At 37.5% G+C, this 21,160-nt stretch overlaps 1 protein-coding gene across 13 annotated transcripts in view; it reads left to right on the forward strand.

The window, feature by feature from the left end:
• LOC105468962 (oxysterol binding protein like 6) overlaps positions 1 to 21,160 on the forward strand; it is a 207,579-nt gene that overhangs the window by 147,656 nt on the left and 38,763 nt on the right. For 6 of the 13 annotated variants that reach the window (XM_011719442.3, XM_011719445.3, XM_071072996.1 and 3 more), the window contains exons 10-13: positions 1,899 to 2,002; positions 2,585 to 2,677; positions 7,253 to 7,327; positions 12,151 to 12,316. In XM_011719442.3, coding sequence (XP_011717744.1) covers positions 1,899 to 2,002; positions 2,585 to 2,677; positions 7,253 to 7,327; positions 12,151 to 12,316 — 438 coding nt within the window. The remainder of the gene's footprint in view (positions 1 to 1,898; positions 2,003 to 2,584; positions 2,678 to 7,252; positions 7,328 to 12,150; positions 12,317 to 21,160) is intronic. The other 7 variants (XM_011719447.3, XM_011719449.3, XM_011719453.3 and 4 more) reach the window with 3 other exon arrangements.

Here is a 21,160-nt window from a genome sequence, read left to right on the forward strand (position 1 = left end):
GACCATTTCCATTCTATGAGAGTTTTCATTTGACCTTCAAAACTGAGAAAAACAAGGGCAATGCAGAGAGTGTTTAATAAGTCTCAATTAGTTTATTTTTTTAGATGATCCTAAGATGATATTGGGCCTATTTTTTTCAGATCATTTTTCCTTATAACATTATAATAAAAGCAGATATTAGATCACTTTTTTGTGTTCTCACTTAAAAAAATTAAAATTTGGTAATCTATGTTAGTGCTCCAACCAAAAGAATTTTTTCTTATTCTACCAGCATGTGGACTCAAAGTATGCAGCATTTTTTGTCGTTTTTATCAGCTTTCGGAGATACCCACATCCCAGACTTTATGTGAAAGTATGATTTCCTCTCTTTCTTATTGTAAATAGTGGAAGTGACAAAGAATGATGTAGCATGGTCCATGTGAAGGCTGTAGCAGGGTGATGAGACACGCACAATAAGTATTCCTTAGAGACCATTTCTGGCTTTCATAGAACTTTCTCATCTACCATCTCAGTAAGCAGGTAGGAGAGCTAAATACTACTATCACCACTGACAGATAAGGAAACTACAACTGAAAAATCTAAACTGATGTCTCCTTACACTTAGTTTGAGTCCTTGGCCTTAAATTGAACTATTCACAAACTTCTGTTTTCATTCTGTTAGAAAAAAGGTGGATATAATTTTGATGGTTTTCAGCCCCAATTCCAGATTTCTGTGCTTATATAGCACCATTTATATAGAATAATCACAATTATTAGAGAGTATGAATGTAATATTTGCTAGATAGAAAGCTCGAAATGAAAATTTTAGTAACTGACCACAAAAATAAGAAAAGTAACTCAATTTTTTTTTTTTTTTTTTTGAGACGGAGTCTTGCTCTGTGGCACAGGCTGGAGTGCAATGGTGCTATCTTGGCTCACTGCAACCTCCACCTCCCTGGTTCAAGAGATTCTTCTGTCTCAGCCTTCCGAGTAGCTGGGATTACAGGCACCCACCATCATGTCTGGCTAATTTTCGTGGAGACAGGGTTTCACCATGTTGGCCAGGCTGGTCTTGAACTCCTGACCTCAGGTTATCTGCCCGCCTCTGCCTCCCGAAGTGCTGGGATTACAGGCGTGAGCCACCGCACCCAGCCCAATATTCTTGACCGTGTTTAATTTCACATATTAAAGGTCAGTTTTTTTTTAAGAGTGATATTTTATTATATAGATTTTTGAATATTCTCTTGTTCTAAATGCACCAAAAAATGGAAAAAAAAAAAAAAAAACCTAAAAGTCATTTCTTCATTCTAAATGTTAATTCAGACAGAATGAGTTGATGTCCAGGTGATGATGATGTTCCTGGACCATCGAATGCACTTTGAAAATCTGATTTCGTTAATATAATGTCTCTAAGAAATTTTAAAGTCATTCATTTCAACATTGTTAGCGAGCTAAATTAAAGAAAATATGTTTAACTGATTCTGTATTCCATCCTAGTTTTCTGAACTTGATTTTTACGCTACCCAAATTCCAGGTAACCACCTTCTAAAGCATGTTAGAGGAGCAGGTAGACAAGCTCCTAACAATGAAACCACAGGACTGCTGAAGTTCACTTGAGTGTGCTGCCCATGTGGCAAAAGCTATCAGAGCAGAAAAGGGATCACATACAGTGTGACGGAGAGTTTCATGGTTTCTGCACTAATAGCTGTTAACTTAGGAGAGTGAGCTTTGAAATATAATTACTGGTTTTTGGTTCTATACCAGCAAAGGGTGTTTTGTTCCCCCTGCCAGTTTCTTCATCATATAAACATGGATCTGCCTACTCATATTTGCCATAATTTGCATTGACCCTTTTTTTAAATCATCACCACTGCTCCCTAACCAATTTTAACATATTTTTATTTATGATTTCTTATTAGATCTCGCACATTGCCAGTCAAACCTTGTGGAACTTAGCAAACTCCTGCAAAATTTGGAAATACTTCAGAGAACTCAGTCAGCACCTAACTTTACTGACATGCAGGTAAACATATTCCTGCTGCTGGTAAAAGGACTAAGGATATTAATTTATAATCTTTATTGGGTTGTTCTATGAATATATAAGGTAATATTTAAAGATAGATAACTATGATACAGACATTTGTTTATATTCTGGAGTTATTTTTAATATTTTTTGAATCTCGGTGTCAGTGTGTTAATTAAGATGATTATTTTAAAATGTTTTACATTTGAATACACACTAGCCAGAATAAATAAATTCAGTATCTGAATTATTCTTCCATGTTTGTGTTCTATTGGAAATGGTAGCTTTGAAGATATGCTTTAGATACTCTCAGAATTATTACTATCTTTTCATATAGAAAACAAAGCTAGAGATTTCCAATCCTGTATTTATTTTGTTTATCAGAAAAATATATTTTATAATTAAGTTCTTATCTCTGCTTTTAATGCCCACTATGCAACTGATACGCCTTTCTCTCCTGGCTGGTTTGCTTATAGGCTCTAACAGTGATCCTTTACTAACTTGCTGTGTTCTTGTCTATACCTGTATCATCTGTGTGAACTTAATAATACTTTGTTGCTTTTAACTATTTGTGTAATGTAGGCTAACTGTGTAGATATTTCAAAGAAAGACAAGCGGGTCACCAGACGATGGAGAACAAAAAGTGTCAGCAAAGATACAAAAATACAACTGCAGGTACAGATTTTACTTTTCCTTCATTCATGTTTCTACATAATTTTAAAGTACTAGTCTTTATACATCAGTTAATGTGCGTTAGATTGAAAGGGTAACTTAACTGCTTTAAAGCTGGCGCTTTTCAAACTCTCACATTGTCTAAAACAGTGGGAAATCTCTGTATTTTTCTCACTCTGGCATAAGTGGGAAGGATTTAAAAGAAAGGTTGAAATTATACAATATGTGTTCAAAATGGCATTTTATTCTCAATTATAGCCTTTGAACCATTCAAATATATTTTAACAAAAAGTTATCTTAAAAATCTAGATTGAAAATCTAGTGGGTTATAATGAACACTCATTTAAAAATACTAGATATTAAAAGAGGCTTTTATGTGTCAGCCTTGTCCAAATTTTTTCTATCAAGAAAAAGGGTAGGAGGTTCAATAGATTAGAAATCAACAAACCCAGATTCTAGTCTAATCACTGTGATTTTCTGGCAGTATAATTTTGTAAATTTCTGTTAAATTTCCTGAGCTTCCGTTTGCTCCTAAGTGATAGAGTTTATTTAATAAGCTCTGAATTCTCTTTCAACTCTAAAATTCTATGATCCTTCAAAAACAGATATTATTTGGCTTTCAACAATCACCTTAAAATCTGAACTAAATTCTTAAGAGCTTGTAATAAATGTACTTGAAATTTATTTGAAATAAATTACATATTTGAAATGAGTGACATTTTTAAAGTAAGATCCTTTTATATTGTTGTGTTTCAGTGATTCAAAATATGGTAGATTATGTCATAAACCATATTACTTTCAGATTTTTAAACTAGAATTTCCATTATTCTCATCCTGAATGCATATTATAAATGGCCCTTGTCCTGCACAGTCAAGTTTAGACTTTATGATTTGGCTCTTTAAAATTATTATACAAATAAATTTATATTCTAATGCAAAGGTAGAAAGAAGTACTTTTCAGAATTCTTCAGTCCCTTCTGAATAATTAACAAAATAATTCTTCTCTAATTTTGACTTCATTAATAACATTCTTTGTATTACAATTCTGACTGTGTAAATAACAAACTGTTGCTTTGCTTGCTAATCTGATATATTTGAAAATAAATTTTCATAAGCACTAATACCTATGTTTTTTTTATTTAGAATGTCTACATTCAATGAACACAACTTTTTGTGTTCATTTGCTCAGTACGTTTCCGTGTGTTTTCCCCTCTGTTTATAAAATTAATACTGTAGGGAGAGATGTGCCAAGTGATTTCACAAGAAAATTACTTTAAATTGCTTTTGGCAGTTTTATTGGTTTTGAACTTGTGAGTGTCTAGTTTTGTTTGTTTGTTTGTTTTAAGTGTGGTGTCTGAGTCAAAGCCAAGAACAAGACTCATTTTTATAAGTAAAAGAATCATTCCCCTAAATAAAATAATTGAAGAAGGCCTGCATCACAAGAAAGAACACGTACATTTGTTAATAGATATTGTTTTAATCTTGTGTCTATAGTTTATGCTATTGACCACATTCTTGTTCAGAGCTGTTGTCTTGGACAGGTTGGTTCCCAGTGAGTTGTAGTGCAATGTCCCAGCTACCTTGCTGCATCTGGGAGCTCCACCGGAGACCCCAAATCACTATTTTTTTTTTTCTGAAGGACACAGAATGCAACTGGAACTATACCACCTAGCCTCTCAGCCTGTGGTTTTACATAGACAGAAAAGTTATGAAGATTTTTTTGAGTCATCAGGAGAAAATGTCCAAAAAGCTAGAAAATACTCATTCATACTCCTGCCACATCTTTGGGTGGTTCATTTGTTTTTAAATTTTTATTTATGACTTGTGACTTTGCTAAGGATAATAAAATGGCCTTTGTAATTCTAGTTGAGTTATTTTTGAGGGAAATTGAAATCATCTAATCCCTCAAAGACACTCAAAGACAACTGCCTTTTCGAAGTGGGAGATTTAGTTCCAATTCCAAGAAGAAACAAATAAACTTAGGAATGGCAGTAAGCTGTTAATCATTCCCAGAGAAACTCCACTTCCACCTGGACTAAAACAAAAGGTATTTTAAGGGGAACACAGCAGAACTGGGTCCTATCCGTGGACCTTTTCTGCTTGCCCAAGCCAACAGGTCTTGCAGGAGCCTCAGGATATTCGTTCTCTACTACTGGGAAGTTCCTCCAAGATCCTTCAAAATTCACACTTGGCTAGGGAATCATAAGTTCATCTAGGATGAGTATGCCAACATGAAAATCTTTACTACTCAGTATTTTGCCTAGAGAGAGGCATAGCATCTAATGTTACTCTAGTGGATTAAAGATACCCACCACTTTCTCCTTCCTTATACCCAGCTTTTTCCCCTCCTCTTTTAAATGTTTTGATAATGGGAATTCTATCTAATGAGTCCAAGCATTTGTTTTGAGTCAACGATCATCTCACCACTCGAACCACTTTCGCTGATGTTTCAGCCAATATGAGAGGCTCTCAAGTGGTGAGAGTTCATTTTCTGTCCCCGTCTTCTTCGTAACTAAGTACAACAGCCATTGGGAGGGTGCCCAGACCGTCCAGTGGTGGTGGTTGTGGTATTGTTGCTGCTGTTGTTGTTATCGATGTTGTGTTACTGAACTTTGTACTCAGTATTCCATAGTAGTTGTCATTTTGAAAAAAATTATAAAGTAGGTCATTAAAAAAATTGACCACAAGAAAGTTAAAATGACAAACATGTTATACTGGATGTTTGATTGCTTATTCTTGTGTAGGTTAGATTGTGCTATTGATTTAAATGAGAAGGTTAAATTCTAGACCAGTATGGCCTTGTTTCTACTGGAAACTATTGGGTAGTTGGCCTCAGAAATTCCTATTATGTAACTCATGAAGTCAGCATTTGTCCTAGAAGGTTCTGTGGAGACTACCTTTTAGAAAAAGGATTTCTTCTTTCCTCCTTAACTTCGAACTTTCTGGTTTGAATAAAAATCTCAATACCATTTTGCAGTAACAATTCAGCTGTGTTTTAAATGAAGTGAGAGGAAGGCAAGAAGGAAATATTTTGAAAGAAAGAGCTGTTAGATCTCCTGTGTTGCTGATAATATGAATTAAATACTAGATCCCTGGACGTTGAAGGGAATGGGGAATAGTAGAAAGTACATAGTAGCAGACAGATGATCTTATGTTGCTCCTGTGTAGCTGTCCTGCATCTCATAGATGCTCAAATTACACTGAAGGCTGATAATAAGTTCTTCGTCCTTTTACTACATTAAGGAAAAAGGATTTTGTCTAGAAAATATTTTTGTGGAAAACAGATTATGTGTATGTGTGTATGACAAACATATACGTATATGTATGCAGAAGACTTATGAAGATGGAAAATAAATAAGATTGTAATTTTGGAACTTTTTGAAGATTTAAAGATAGAAAAATTTAAAATATTTTTCTGACATCCCAAAAAGACTAAAGCAGTCCTACTGTTTCTTCAATCTGGGCTGTTAGGAGATTCTAAGAAAGTATATCTTAATTATTTGGAAATGAAATTATTGCTCATGGCTGGGCAAGGTGGCTCATGCCTGTAATCCCAGCATTTTGGGAAGTCAAGGTGGGAGGGTCACTTGAGGCCAGGAGTTCAAGGCTGCAGTGAGCCATGATCATGCCACAGCACTCCAGCCTGGGCAACAGAGTGAGACCCTATCTCAAAAAAGAAAAAAAAAATATTGCTCACAACCTTGAGGACTCAGGGTCTGTCAGATGGAGGCAAAGTTGAATGATTAGAAGGAAATGTCATCATCCCTTAATCCCATCCACCAAGAGGAAAACAACAAAATGAAAGAAAGCTGTAGGATTCTTCTACTGGTTTGTACATAGATGCGCATTACTAAATGAAAACTATGCTTTCAGGTTTTCGTAGTTGATTTTTATAGGCATTGTCCTCACTCACTGAGGAACTTAAGTTTTCTTTTCTGATCTTATGGGGTCTGCCATCTTCCTTGGAAAATTCTTAGACTTGAAAATCCCAGCACTGTTACTGATGTGGAGTCCCAGATAGTGAGCTGTATAATAGGAGATTAAGTAGGAAGTTGAAGAACCCTCATACCCTTCCCTTACTTTTTTTCTTCCAGTAAGAAATTAAAAAAAAAAAAAAATTCTGTCTGGCCATCAGGAGGGTCTCATTACAACCTGTTCATTTTAGCCTTCCTACATTATTTAATCAGTTTTTCCTGAACTTAGTTTTCCTTGCTACCATTTATTGAATACCTTTTGACTTCATATAACATGATATCATATGAATAAAACAGTATGCTTATTTATTTTACCTTAAAATTGCAGGCTGTCCATCAGTTTATAACTCCGTCTCCTTTTGGGGTGTGAGTTATAGTCAGCAAATAGAATTCAGGTGTTTGAGTAATCTGCAATGACAGCAATGAACATTTCTCATAGCATGAATGCCCCTGTGAGCTCTTTTCGATGCTGATTTAAGAAAAGTCGACTTCAGTTAAAAACTGTCCCTCTCCTTGTCTGATTATCTTTCATCCTCCCATCTTCCATCCTTTCCTCCCCCGTCCTGTGTTTCCTCCCCCCTTCTCTTCTCCCATTCACTGTCAGGAAGGGCCACCTGTGAAGGGCCAGTTCAGCACAACTCGGCGCCGGCAGAGGCTAGCGGCAGCAGTGGCTACAACAGTGAGTGGATTTCAATCTCAAGTGGAAGTTTAATAAGAATGAAAACCTGTGTACAAGGGTGACCCCCTTGTCCTGATGGTGCCACTGGTGTGTGATGGTGTCACCTGTAGCCCAATCATGGCAGCATAGCTTTCGCATGTTCTCTGGCTGTCTTTGCATGGCAGGAGTCAAACACGGGTATTCCTTTTTACAGTGGAGAACTTTTATATAATCCAGTTCTTTTGCTATACGTGAAGACATAATTTAAGTCAAATTTGCAAAATTGAGTGCAGTGCCCCATGATGTGAGCTTTCCTTAAATTATATTGTTTTTTTTTTTCTTTTTTACCATACTGATATTGGAACTTTTGCTAACTAATTTCTCTTTTCCTAAGAAAAGTCATGTTACTACAGACATAAATTGTGCTTTTTTTTGTAGCAGTGTGACTATTTGAAAAGGATGTGAGAATAAAGAAATGAGAGGGTAAGAAAAGGTGAATTTTGCTGTCATCTCTAAATGGCTACCCAAGTTACACTTAGCAAGGGAAAATTGTTTTCTGAAGAGAATATTGACATGAAAATTAGAAATTGTAGTGTGGAAACGACAAAAATAAAGACAGTTTTATGGTATTTAATCCATATCTAGAGGCTTTTTTTTTTTTTTTTTTCTGAGAGAAAATAGAATGGATATAAGGAGAGTAGAGAACATACTGAGGTAGATAAGGCAAATGGATAGTGAATGACTTGTCTACAGAATATAAAATAGAGTATCAAAACACAAGAACTCCTTGCTGGATAAAAGTCAATTAAAAAATTTGTTTAATCATGAGAGCCTATGAACTTCATAAAGTATAGTTTACTGAGTTCATAGCAATCATAGATGTTAGTTTTTTGGCTATTAGATAATACTTCCTTAATTAACAACAGTCTTGCTGTCACTAAGGGTGGAATGTATTTGAAGACTAGAATTGCTGAAAAAAATATGAAAAAGTTTTGGCTGCATTACAGGAGAATGGATGCTGATGTGAGGATTGGTGGCTTTCTACTTTATGATTAGTAATTGGCTCTTGCCTTATATCTGGGTGTTTAGCTAGACTGAGAAACAAATTTGCTTTTGATTATGAAATGAACCAGTGACTTGGAATTTATTAGGGAACTGACTCTTAAACTCACAGTTTTGTAAACATTTGAACAAACAAATTATTGAAATAGCTTTCATGGTCCATGTATATCTTATGCATGTATTCAAATGCAGATGAATAAATCCCATGACACTGATGTGGTAACAGATTCTGACAATAGATGCACATATAATCAGTTCAATATTATTAAAGGTAATTTTCCATTTATAAAATTAATAAATACACATGGTTATTAGAGATAACAACTTAGTATGGAAAGGAACAGTCCATCATTTTATGAAAACACTGTTTTCTTAAGCAATATACATCTAAGATGCCATGCAGAGAAGTGATTCTGTCTCTTCTGTGTTAATTTTTTAAATTGCAGATACATAGAGTGAATATAATAAAACTGAGATTAGTACCTATTTGAATAGAATGGGTTCATATTTTAAAAATTGGCAGTAGAAGAGAAAGAGCTTTTAAAAGAAGAAATCATTAATGCCCACCTCCCAGGTTAGCTGTGACTATAGAAGTTATGAGAAAAACTTAGTGGCATGTAGTAAGAAAAGCTACTGGCAACATTTAATAATGTATTCAGGAATAACTAGGGGGACTGGCTACTCCAGGATCTATAGCTTTGTCTCCATACCAAAATGCCGCAACATCTAGCAGATGTTTCAGAAATTTATTCTTGATGACTCTTAGCGCTAGCGTTCAGAATAGCCAACTCACAACAGCAGCCAGACCCAACAGAACAGGAGACTGGAAAAAGAGAAATACTGGCTCTTCCCCATGGAAGAACACTGAGGATCCCAATGCAGTCAGTACCCTCAAAGAATGCCTGTACACATAGTGCAGAATAGCAACAGCAGGAGACTTTTCCCACTGGCTTGATGAGTCCTGTAAGCATAGTATCTATCTTAGACCTACTGTGTAGACTTTCATGTCTACCACTGCTGAATTTCACTGTCAGCAACTCCATTGTCAACTCATTTCGCTTTTGACTTCTTCATGGACAGGTGTTAAGAGCATCTCCTAATGCTACCAGAATATTCTAGGATCAGGCTTCCCTCCTGTCATAGGACTTACAAGAAGGCCTTGAATTTCTTTCCTGCACAAGGTAGAAAGGCCCAAATTGAGTGTTGAGGGTTCTCAGATATAAACATGGAGAGCTGTAGGCAGCTTGCACTCCAACCATCACTGACAGAGAAACCAGTTACCACTTAGATTTTTGAATCCCATAATACTCAAATTGATGAATAAAAAGCTGAGTAAATAAGTCCCCAGTCTGAACAGATATTCAATTAGGGTTAGATTAATACATCCCAATTTGTATTCTCAAAAGTCCTCAATTAAAATGACCCATTCTACATACTTCTTTTTAACAAAAAAAGGTATACCAATATATAAACATTTCCAGTCAGAAGTATATGAAGATTAGTTCTCAATTTCCCAGGGAACCATCTGATTGCAATTTGAATGGAACATTCAAGTCTCTTTCCCTATGGGTAATATGCAAAACCACTTTTACTGTTTTAATAGCCAGTTTAAGTTTCCATTATGTTCAAAGTAGAAATTTGTAACTTATGTTTTTCTTCTCAGCATCTGACTCCAACGTTTAATAGAGGAATAATAATTTATCTCAGGGACAAGTCTGGGTCCTTCCTGGACTCCCTGGGTTTTTACTGCATAATGGCCTCTATATAAGCTTCCCGCCAACTCTCATGACCCCACTCCTCACCCGCTCAAGGAAGAGACTCCTTTTCCAAGCCATGTGAGTCCTTGGAGTGTTGAAGGCACCTGAATGCAGATAAAAATCCTTTTCCATGATGCTCAACATATTACCAAAGACCCACATTTATTTTTCTTAATGCTGTTCTAGTTCCTTATATCAGAAAACTGTATCATTAATTCTGAAAACTCTCAGATCTACCTATTTTTTTCACTCAGAGTCTCTCCCCATGACATCCTAATCTCCAGCAACTTTTCCATGGATTCTGTGTCCCTCAAGGGGCTGACTGCTCTTTCTAGATTTAGCATCACCACAGTTAGGGTCAGAACTTCCTTTCTCTATCTTCTGACATCCTGCCACATAAATACCATTCCTTTGTACATATCCTAAAAGGTCCTCAGTCCTTGTTGTTATTAAGTTACCTGGACAGGATTCCAGCAGAGTATTGAACCCCAGCACTCCGTTTTCTTAAATGGCTTATTGGCCACTTCTGGGTCTCAAATCTAGAATAGACAGAACTTTTCAGCCTGATAATATTGATAAACAAGCTGTTTAACAATCATCTCCCAGCCCAGTGTAGCCAAGTTCTCCAAAGAAGATGAGGTAGGGTTCCTTTGATGACTCCAGATACCAAATGCTTCAAATAACATATATTAACATGCTTAGCTTAGCTGAATTTAGGGGGAAAGCTTCATGCTCACTTTCTTCCCCAGTAAGTCTTGGATATCTTTTAAGAGAAATAAATCCCTGCCAGGACAATGCTGCATCAGAAGGATGCTCTGTCTCAACTGCCCTCAACCTGCAGCTCAGGCCAGATATTTTGGTTCTTTCCATCTCTTCCATTTGTCCTCTAAATCCTCGGAGAAAACGTGCCCTCTTCTCCTTCCCCCTTTCTCTCACCAAATATGTTAGGAATTTTAAAGCAAAAACCAAAAAATTAAAAAAGAAGAGGTCCTGACATACATATCCGTCAGAGGGTAGTGGTTCCTTCCTCCCACAGCACATTCCCCGTTAGCTAGGGGGTGTGAATTATCCTATCAGTTACACAAAATTCCAACCTGTGGTGGAGTCTAAGAGTCTGGTTCCTGAAAATAATTGAATGCACATCTGTGCAATAAGAATTAAGGAGAAGTTGTTTGTGATCTGATTTGCAGGAAGAATTGGTATTTTTCTTTCCAGGAATGTTTGACTGACATTTGTAATGTTTGGGTAAAGCCTTCTTAAAGGGGAGGAAAAGGTGCTTTGCCTCCACCCATCAGGAGCCTAGTCCGTATCCAGCCTGGGCAAGGAAGTACCTCTAGCCATGTGGAAAAATCTATAGTAATATGACTTTTTCTACTTACTGCTTCTCAGTATTGGCCGGTTCATGAACCATGTGCATATATGTAATAGAGTTGTAAACCACAGTGATTTATATAATATAATTTCATTTACTAATATAAAATTTAATAAGTCAATTTCCAAAATAAGTGTGAGTCTCTTTAAGCCATTACTGTATTTACTATTAAGCCTGATTTGGTTTTTATTTAATGGCTACAGAGTAAGTGAATCTTCCGGTATATGCATCTCTTGAATTTTACAGTTTAGTAAGATCCTGCTCCAGGCTCAGATAGTCCAGACTGTTAAGAGAAGGTCAGCTACATCACAGTTCAGACTGCTGTTTTTCTGCCAGTTATTTTTGAGGTGCAAGTATGAGTTCAGAGTTTAAGCTTGCCTGAGATTATGTCTTTTATTCCTGTCATTCTGTAGTCATTTCTCTCTGTAACAGTGAAAAATCGGTGAGTTTGTGGCAGTTCTAAATCAACAATGGGAAATGAGACTCCCTCTTCCCACCCCAACCGCCTGCAAAATAAATGAGTACTGAGTGTCTCCAAGTGTGTTATCAGAGAGGAATCTATTATTTTGAAGAATGGGAGAGGTCTTTTCTGTGTAGGAGAATGTGAAACAATGCACTGTTGCTCTTTAATAATTTGTGTCTTCCCCTTTCAGGTTCCTTTCAGTGCTACCATGTCACCAGTTCGCTTGCATTCCTCCAACCCCAACCTTTGTGCAGATATTGAATTTCAGACTCCCCCTAGCCACCTCACTGACCCTCTGGAAAGTTCAACAGATTATACAAAGCTGCAAGAAGAATTTTGTCTAATCGCACAGAAAGGTAATAACAAAAATAATGCGCCCTTTAAAGAAGCTCTCTTTGATGAAAGATTATCCTTTGTTCTTTTATCTTTGTCTTTGTGGTAATGATAGAAAGACTAAATGGTTTCATATAGTGGTTGAAGTTCTATATACAAAAATGCAACAGGACATGATGCTTGCCTGTTGGAAGATCACACATCACAGGTTTACAGTTTTGACTAAAGAAAGAAAGTGCCATGGGGGTGGGAGATAAATAAATTATACACAATCTGGCAAGATACTACTACTCAACGTTTTTTTCAGTGTGTCTTAGTTATCATTTAATACGTATTTATTGGTTCTCTTTAGATTCTGTTTATTTCTTTTTTTATTAAATAATACTCATTTATTGGACTTTACAATTTGTGGGTCGGGAATTCAGGCAGGGCTCAGCTAAGCAGCGAAACCTCTGAGCCACGTGTCTTTGACTAGCCCCAGTCACTAGGATTCGGCTGCAGGTTGAACTGGGCTGAAAGACCCAAGGTGGCTTCCCTCCTGTGCCTAGCATGTTGGCAGGACAGCTGGAAGGCTGCCGGGTTCCAAGAGCCTGGCAGTGGAAGCTGCTCGTCCTCTTCAAGGCCAGCTCTGGAACTGGTGTAGCATTCTACTTCCATTGTATTCTATTGGTCAAAACACTATAGGCCAGCTCAGATTTGAGGGGAAATTGATTCCACATTTGAGCCTCTTCTTTATGCTCTGTGGCTGATGATAACAATTTAATTTGCACAATAAGCCTCATTGAAAATTTAACATAAAGAAGACGAGAGCAATATTAATTTGTTTATGTAACAGCATTGATTTATAACCAGTAACTTCTACTTTGGGGAAGGAGGTGCAAAAGGTAGAGTGTGACCACAAATGCGGGAGTTGAATATATGAGTATGGCACAGCTGCTAAGGGAAGATGGTACTTTGGAAGGCAGGCCCAGGAAAACTTTGTGTATTTGGTTGCAATTCTGAAGCTTCTAGGAAATCCAAGTATCAACAGAGTTTTAAAACTTCTGTTGACTGATACATCACATTAACCAACTAAAAGAAAAAAACCACATAATCATGTCATTTGCAGAAAAAGCATATGTCAAAGTTCAATACCCTTTCTTGATTAAAAATAACTCTTAATGGTTTAAGTATAGAAGGAAAGTTTCTCAACAGATTATAATAAAGGCTGTTTATGAAAAACACACAGCTAACATCACTTAGTGGGGAGAAATGGAAAGCTTTTCCTCTAAGATCTGGTACAAGGCAAGGTGGCCCACTCCTCCTGCTTTTATTCAACAAGGTACTGGAAGTACTATCAAGAGCAATTAGACAACAAAAAGAAATAAAAGGTATCCAAATCAGAAAGGAAAAAGTAAAATGATCTCTATTTGCAGATGACATGATCCTATGTTTAGAAAACCCCAAAGATGCCACCAAGAAACTGTTAGAGCTAATGAATGAATTCATTAAAGTTGCAGGATATACAATGAACATACAAAACCCTGTTATTCTATACATGAATAACAACATAGCTGAAAAAGAAATCAAGATCAATCCTATTTATGACAAAATAAAATACTTAGGAATAAATTTAACCAAGGAGTTGAAAAACCTGTACACTGAGAACTATAAAAAAAAAATGATGAAAGAAATTAAAGAGGACACAAATAAACAAAAGATATTTCATGCTCATGGATCAAAAAGTTATGTTGTTAGAATGTTCATACTTGCAGCCATAAAAAAGAACAAGATCATGTGTTTTGCAGGAAAATGGATAGAGCTAGAGGTTATTGTCCTCAGCAAACTAATGCAGGAATAGAAAACCAAATACCACGTGTTCTCACTACAAGTGGGGGCTAAATGACAACAACTTATGAACACAAAGAAGAAACACAAGCAAAAAACACTGGAGCCTATTTGAGGGTGGAGGGTGGGAGGAGGGAGAGGAACAGAGAAGATAACTATTGGGTACTGGGCTTAATACTTGAGTAGTGAAATAATCTGTACAATGAACCCACATGACACATGTTTACCTATGTAACAAACCTTCACCTGTTACCTCTAAACCTAAAATAACAGCTAAAAAAAGTTCATACTACCTAAAGAAATATACAGATTCAATATAATTCCTATCAAAATGCTAATGACACTCTTCCAAGATATAGGAAAAACAACAATAAAATTCACATGGGCACTCCATTCCAAGATGGCAGAATAGGAACAACTCCAGTCTGCAGCTCCCAGCGTGATCAACACAGAAAATGGGTGATTTCTGCATTTCCAACTGAGGTATCTGGTTCATCTCACTGGGACTGGTTGGACAGTGGGTGCAGCCCACGAAGGGTGAGCCAAAGCAGGGCAGGGCATCACCTCTCCCAGGAAATGCAAGGGGTCAGGGGATTTCCCTTTCCTAGCCAAGGGAAGGCATGACAGACTGTACCTGGAAAAACGGGACACCCCCACCCAAATACTGCGCTTTTCCCAAGGTCTTGGCAACCGGCAGACAGGGAGATTCTCTCCCATGCCTGGCTTGGTGGGTCCCACACCCACAAAGCCTCGCTCACTGCTAGCACAGCAGTCTGAGATCAAACTGTGAAGCGGCAGCCTGGCTGGGGGAGGGGCGTCCACCATTGCTGAGGCTTGAGTGGGTAAACAAAGCAGCCAGGAAGCTCGAACTGGGCAGAGTCCACCGCAGCTCAGCAAGGCCTACTCCCTCTATAGACTCCACCTCTGTGGGCAGGACATAGCTAAGTAAAAGGCAGCAGACAACTTCTGGAGACTTAAACTTCCCTGTCTGACAGTTCTGAAGAGAGCAGTGGCTCTCCCAGCATGGCGTTTGAACTCTGAGAACAGACAGACTGCCTCCTCAAGTGGGTCCCTGACCCCCATGTAGCCTAACTGGGAAACACCTCCCAGTAGGGGCCAACAGACACCTCATATAGGTGGGTGCCTCTCTGGGATGAAGCTTCCAGAGGAAGGATCAGGCAGCAATATTTGCTGTTCTGCAGCCTCCACTGTTGATACCCAGTCAAATGGTCTGGAGTGCACCTCCAGCAAACTCCAACAGACCAGAAGCTGAGGAACCTGACTGTTAGAAGGAAAACTAACAAACAGAAAGGAATAGCATCAACATCAACAAAAGGGTCATCTACACCAAAACCCTGTTTGTAGGTCACCAACATCAAAGACCAAAGGTGGATAAAACCACAAAGATGGGGAGAAACCATAGCAGAAAAGCTGAAAATTCTAACAGCCAGAGCACCTCTTCTCCTCCAAAGGATCACAACTCCTTGCCAGCAATGGAACAAAGCTAGACAGAGAATGACTTTTATGAGTTGGCATAAGTAGGCTTTAGAAGGTCAGTAATAACAAACTTCTCCAAGCTAAAGGAGCATGTTCTAACCCATCACAAGGAAGCTAAAAACCTTGAAGAAAGGTTAGATGAATGGCTAACTAGAATAAATAGTGTAGAGAAGACCTTAAATGACCTGATGGAGCTGAAAACCATGGCACGAGAACTTCGTGACACATGCACAAGCTTCAATAGCCAATTCAATCAAGTGGAAGAAAGGGTATCAGTGATTGAAGATCAAATTAATGAAATAAAGCAAGAAGACAAGGTTAGAGAAAAAAGAGTGAAAAGAAACGAACAAAGTCTCCAAGAAATATGGGACTATGTGAAAAGACCAAATCTACACTTGATAAGTGTACCTGAAAGTGACGGAGTAATGGAACCAAGCTGGAAAATACTCTTCAGGATATTATCCAGGAGAACTTCCCCAACCTAGCAAGTCAGGCCAACATTCAAATTCAGGAAATACAGAGAACACCACAAAGATACTCCTCGAGAAGAGTAACCCCAAGACAAGTAATTGTCAGATTCACCAAGGTTGAAATGAAGGAAAAAATGTTAAGCACAGCCAGAGAGAAAGGTCCGGTTACCCACAAAGAGAATCCCATCAGGCTAACAGTGGATCTCTCAGCAGAAACCCTACAAACCAGAAGAGAGTAGGGGCCAATATTCAAGATTCTTAAAGAAAAGAATTTTCAACCCAGAATTTCATATCCAGCCAAACTAAGCTTCATAAGTGAAGGAGAAATAAAATCCCTTACAGACAAGCAAATGCTGAGAGATTTTGTCAACACCAGGCCTGCCTTGCAAGAGCTCTTGAAGGAAGCACTAAACATGGAAAGAAACAACCGGTACTGGCCACTGCAAAAACATGCCAAATTGTAAGCACTAAACGTGGAAAGAAACAACCAGTACTGGCCACTGCAAAAACATGCCAAATTGTAAAGACCATCATCAATGCTATGAAGAAACTGCATCAGTTAATGGGCAAAATAACGAGCAAACATCATAATGACAGGATTAAATTCACACATAACAATATTAACCTTAAATGTAAATGGACTAAATGCCCCAATTAAAAGACATAGACTGGCAAATTGGATAAAGAGTCAAGATCCATCAGTATGTATTCAGGAGACCCATCTCACGTGCAGAGATACACATAGGCTCAAAGTAAAGGGATGGAGGAAGATCTACCAAGCAAATGGAAAGCAAAAAAAGCAGAGGTTGCAATCCTAGTCTCTGATAAAACAGGCTTTAAACCAACAAAGATCAAAAGAGACAAAGAAGGCCACTAAATAATGGTAAAGGAATTAATTCAACAAGAAGAGCTAACTATCCTAAATATATATATACCCAATACAGGAGCACCCAGGTTCACAAGGCAAGTTCTTAGAGACCTACAAGGAGACTTAGACTCCCACACAATAATAATGGGAGACTTAACACCCCACTGTCAATATTAGTCAGATCAATGAGACAGAAGGTTAACAAGGATATCCAGGACTTCAACTCAGCTCCGTACCAAGCAAACCTAATAGACATCTACAGAACTCTCCACCCCAAATTAACAGAATGTACATTCTTCTCAGCACCACATCACACTTATTCTAAAATTGACCACATAATTGTAAGTAAAGCACTCCTCAACAAATGTAAAAGAACAGAAATCACAACAGACTGTCTCTGAGACCACAATGCAATCAAATTAGGACTCAGGATTAAGAAACTCACTCAATACTGCACAACTACATGGAAACTGAACAACCTGCTTCTTAATGACTACTGGGTAATTAACAAAATGAAGGCAGAAATAAAGATGTTCTTTGAAACCAATGAGAACAAAAACATGACGTACCAGAATCTCTGGGACACATTTAAAGCAGTGTGTAGACGGAAATTTATACCACTAAATGCCCACAAGAGAAAGCAGGAAAGAAGGCACGAAATAACTAAGAGCAGAGCAGAACTGAAAGAGATAGAGACACAAAAAAACCCTCCAAAAAATTAATGAATCCAGGAGCTGGTTTTTTTTTTTTTTTAAACAGATCAACAAAATTGAGAGACCACTAGCAAGACTAATAAATTAGAAAAGAGAGAAGAATCACATAGATGCAATAAAAAAATGATAAAGGGGATATCACCACCGACCCCACAGAAATACAAACTACCATCAGAGAATACTAGAAACACCTCTACGCAAATAAACTAGAAAATCTAGAAGAAATTTATAAATTCCTGGACACATACACCCTCCCAAGACTAAACCGGGAAGAAGTTGAATCTCTGAATAGACCAATAACAGGCTCTGAAATTGAAGCAATAATTAATAGCCTACCAACCAAAAAAAAGTACAGGACCAGATGGATTCATAGCCGAATTCTACCAGAGGTACAAGGAGGAGCTGGTACCATTCCTTCTGAAAATACTCCAATCAATAGAAAAAGAGGGAATCCTCCCGAACTCATTTTATGAGGCCAGCATCATCCTGATACCAAAGTCTGGCAGAGACACAACAAAAAAAGAGAATTTTAGACCAATATCCCTGATAAACATCGATGCGAAAATCCTCAATAAAATACTGGCCAACCAAATCCAGTAGCACATGAAAAAGCTTATCCACCATGATCAAGTTGGCTTCATCCCTGGGATGCAATGCTGGTTCAACATACACAAATCAATAAACGTAATCTATTACATAAACAGAACCAATGACAAAAACCACATGATTATCTCAATAGATGCAGAAAAGGCTTTCAACGAAATTCAACAGCCCTTCATGCTAAAATCTCTCAATAAACTAGGTATCAATGGAACATATCTCAAAATAATAAGAGCTATTTATGACAAACCCACAGCCAATATCATACTGAATGGGCAAAAACTGGAAGCATTCCCTTTGAAAACTGGCACAAGACAAGAATGCCCTCTCTCACCACTCCTATTCAACATAGTGTTGGAAGTTCTGGCCATGGCAATCAGGCAAGAGAAATAAATAAAGGGTATTCAGTTAGGAAAAGAGGGAGTCAAATTGTCCCTGTTTGCAGATGACATGATTGTATATTTAGAAAACCCCATCGCCTCAGCCCCAAATCTCCTTAAGCTGATAAGCAACTTCAGCAAAGTCTCAGGATACAAAATCAATGTGCAAAAATCACAAGCATTCCTATACACCAATAATAGACAAACAGAGAGCCAAATTATGAATGAACTCCCTTTCACAATTGCTACAAAGAGAGCAAAATACCTAGGAATACAACTTACAAGGGGATGTGAAGGACCTCTTCAAGGAGAACTACAAACCACTGCACAATGAAATGAAAGAGGACACAAACAAATGGAAGAACATTCCATGCTCATGGATAGGAAGAATCAATATAGTGAAAATGGCCATACTGCCAAAGGTAATTTATAGATTCAATGCCATCCCCATCAAGCTACCAATGACTCTCTTCACAGAATTGGAAAAAACTACTTTAAAGTTCGTATGGAACCAAAAAAGAGCCCTCTTTGCCAAGACAATCCTAAGTAAAAAGAACAAAGCTGGAGGCATCATGCTACCTGACTTCAAACTATACTACAAGGCTACAGTAACCAAAACAGCATGGTACTGGTACCAAAACAGATACATAGACCAATGGAACAGAACAGAGGCCTCAGAAATAACACCACACATCTACAACCATCTGATCTTTGACAAACCTAACAAAAACAAGAAATGGGGAAAGGATTCCCTATTTAATAAATGGTGCTGGGAAAACTGGCTAGCCATATGTAGAAAGCTGAAACTTGATCCCTTCCTCACACCTTATACAAAAATTAATTCAAGCTGAATTAAAAACTCAAATGTTAGACCTAAAACCATAAAAACCCTAGAAGAAAACCTTAGCAATACTATTCAGGACATAGACATGGGCAAGGACTTCCTGACTAAAACACCAAAAGCAATGGGAACAAAAGCCAAAATAGACAAATGGGATCTAATTAAACTAAAGAGCTTCTGCACAGCAAAAGAACCTACCATCAGAGTGAACAGGCAACTTACAGAATGGGAGAAAATGTTTACAATCTACTCATCTGACAAAGGCCTAATATCCAGAATCTACAAAGAACTCAAACAAATTTACAAGAAAAAAAATCCCATCAAAAAGTGGGTGAAGGATATGAACAGACACTTCTCAAAAGAAGACATTTATGCAGCCAACTGACACATGAAAAAATGCTCATCATCACTGGTCATCAGAGAAATGCAAATCAAAACTACAATGAGATACCATCTCATGACAGTTAGAATGACGATCATTAAAAAGTCAGGAAACAAGAGATGCTGGAGAGGATGTGGAGAAATAGGAACGCTTTTACACTGCTGGTGGGAGTGTAAATTAGTTCAGCCATTGTGGAAAACCATGTGGTGACTCTTCAAGGATCTAAAACTAGAAATACCATTTGACCCAGTGATCCCATTACTGGGTATATACCCAAAGGATTATAAATCATGCTACTATAAAGGCACATGCACGTGTATGTTTATTGTGGCACTATTAACAATAGCAAAGACTTGGAACCAACCCAAATGTCCACCAGTGATAAACTAGATTAAGAAAATGTGGCACATATACACCATGGAATACTATGCAGCCATAAAAAAGGATAAGTCCATGTCCTTTGCAGGGACATGGATGAAGCTGGAAACCATCATTCTCAGCAAACTATCACAAAGACAGAGAACCAAACACCACATGTTCTTACTCATAGGTGGGATTTGAACAATGAGAACACTTGGACACAGGGCAAGGAACGTCACACACTGGGTCCTGTCCAGGGGTCAGGGGCGGGGGGAGAGATAGCATTAGGAGAAATACCTAATGTAAATAATGAGTCGATGGGTGCAGCAAACCAACATGGCACATGTATACCTATGTATCAAACCGGCATGTTGTGCCATGTACCCTAGAATTTAAAGTATAATAAATTAAAAATATGAAAATAGATAAAATTCACATAGAACCACAAAAGAATTTGATAACCAGAGCAACCTGGGGGGAAAAAAACAAAGTTGAAAACATCATGCTTTCTGATTTAAAATTATATTAGAAAGCTATAGTAATCAAAATAGTAGGGTATTGGCTTAAAAGCAGATACATTGACCACTGGAACAGAAAAGAGAGCCTCAAGATAAATCCAAACATATATGATCAACTAATTTTCAAAAAAGGCACCAAAAAGACACAATGAGAAAAGGATAATTTATTCAATGAAAGATGCTGAGAAAACCAGATTTCCACATGCAAAAGAATGAAATTGGACCCTTATCTTACACCATACACAAAAGGGAACTCAAAATAGATAAAAGACCTAAATGTAAGACCTGAAACTGTAAAACTCCTAGAAGAAAACATAGAGCAGAAGCTCCTTGACATTGTTCTTGGCAACGGATTTCTTAGATATAACACCAAAAATTCAGGCTAAAAAATCAAAACTAAATAAATGGAAA

The sequence above is a fragment of the Macaca nemestrina genome, chromosome 11, assembly GCF_043159975.1.
Source record: "Macaca nemestrina isolate mMacNem1 chromosome 11, mMacNem.hap1, whole genome shotgun sequence".
Taxonomy (NCBI): Eukaryota; Metazoa; Chordata; class Mammalia; order Primates; family Cercopithecidae; genus Macaca; species Macaca nemestrina.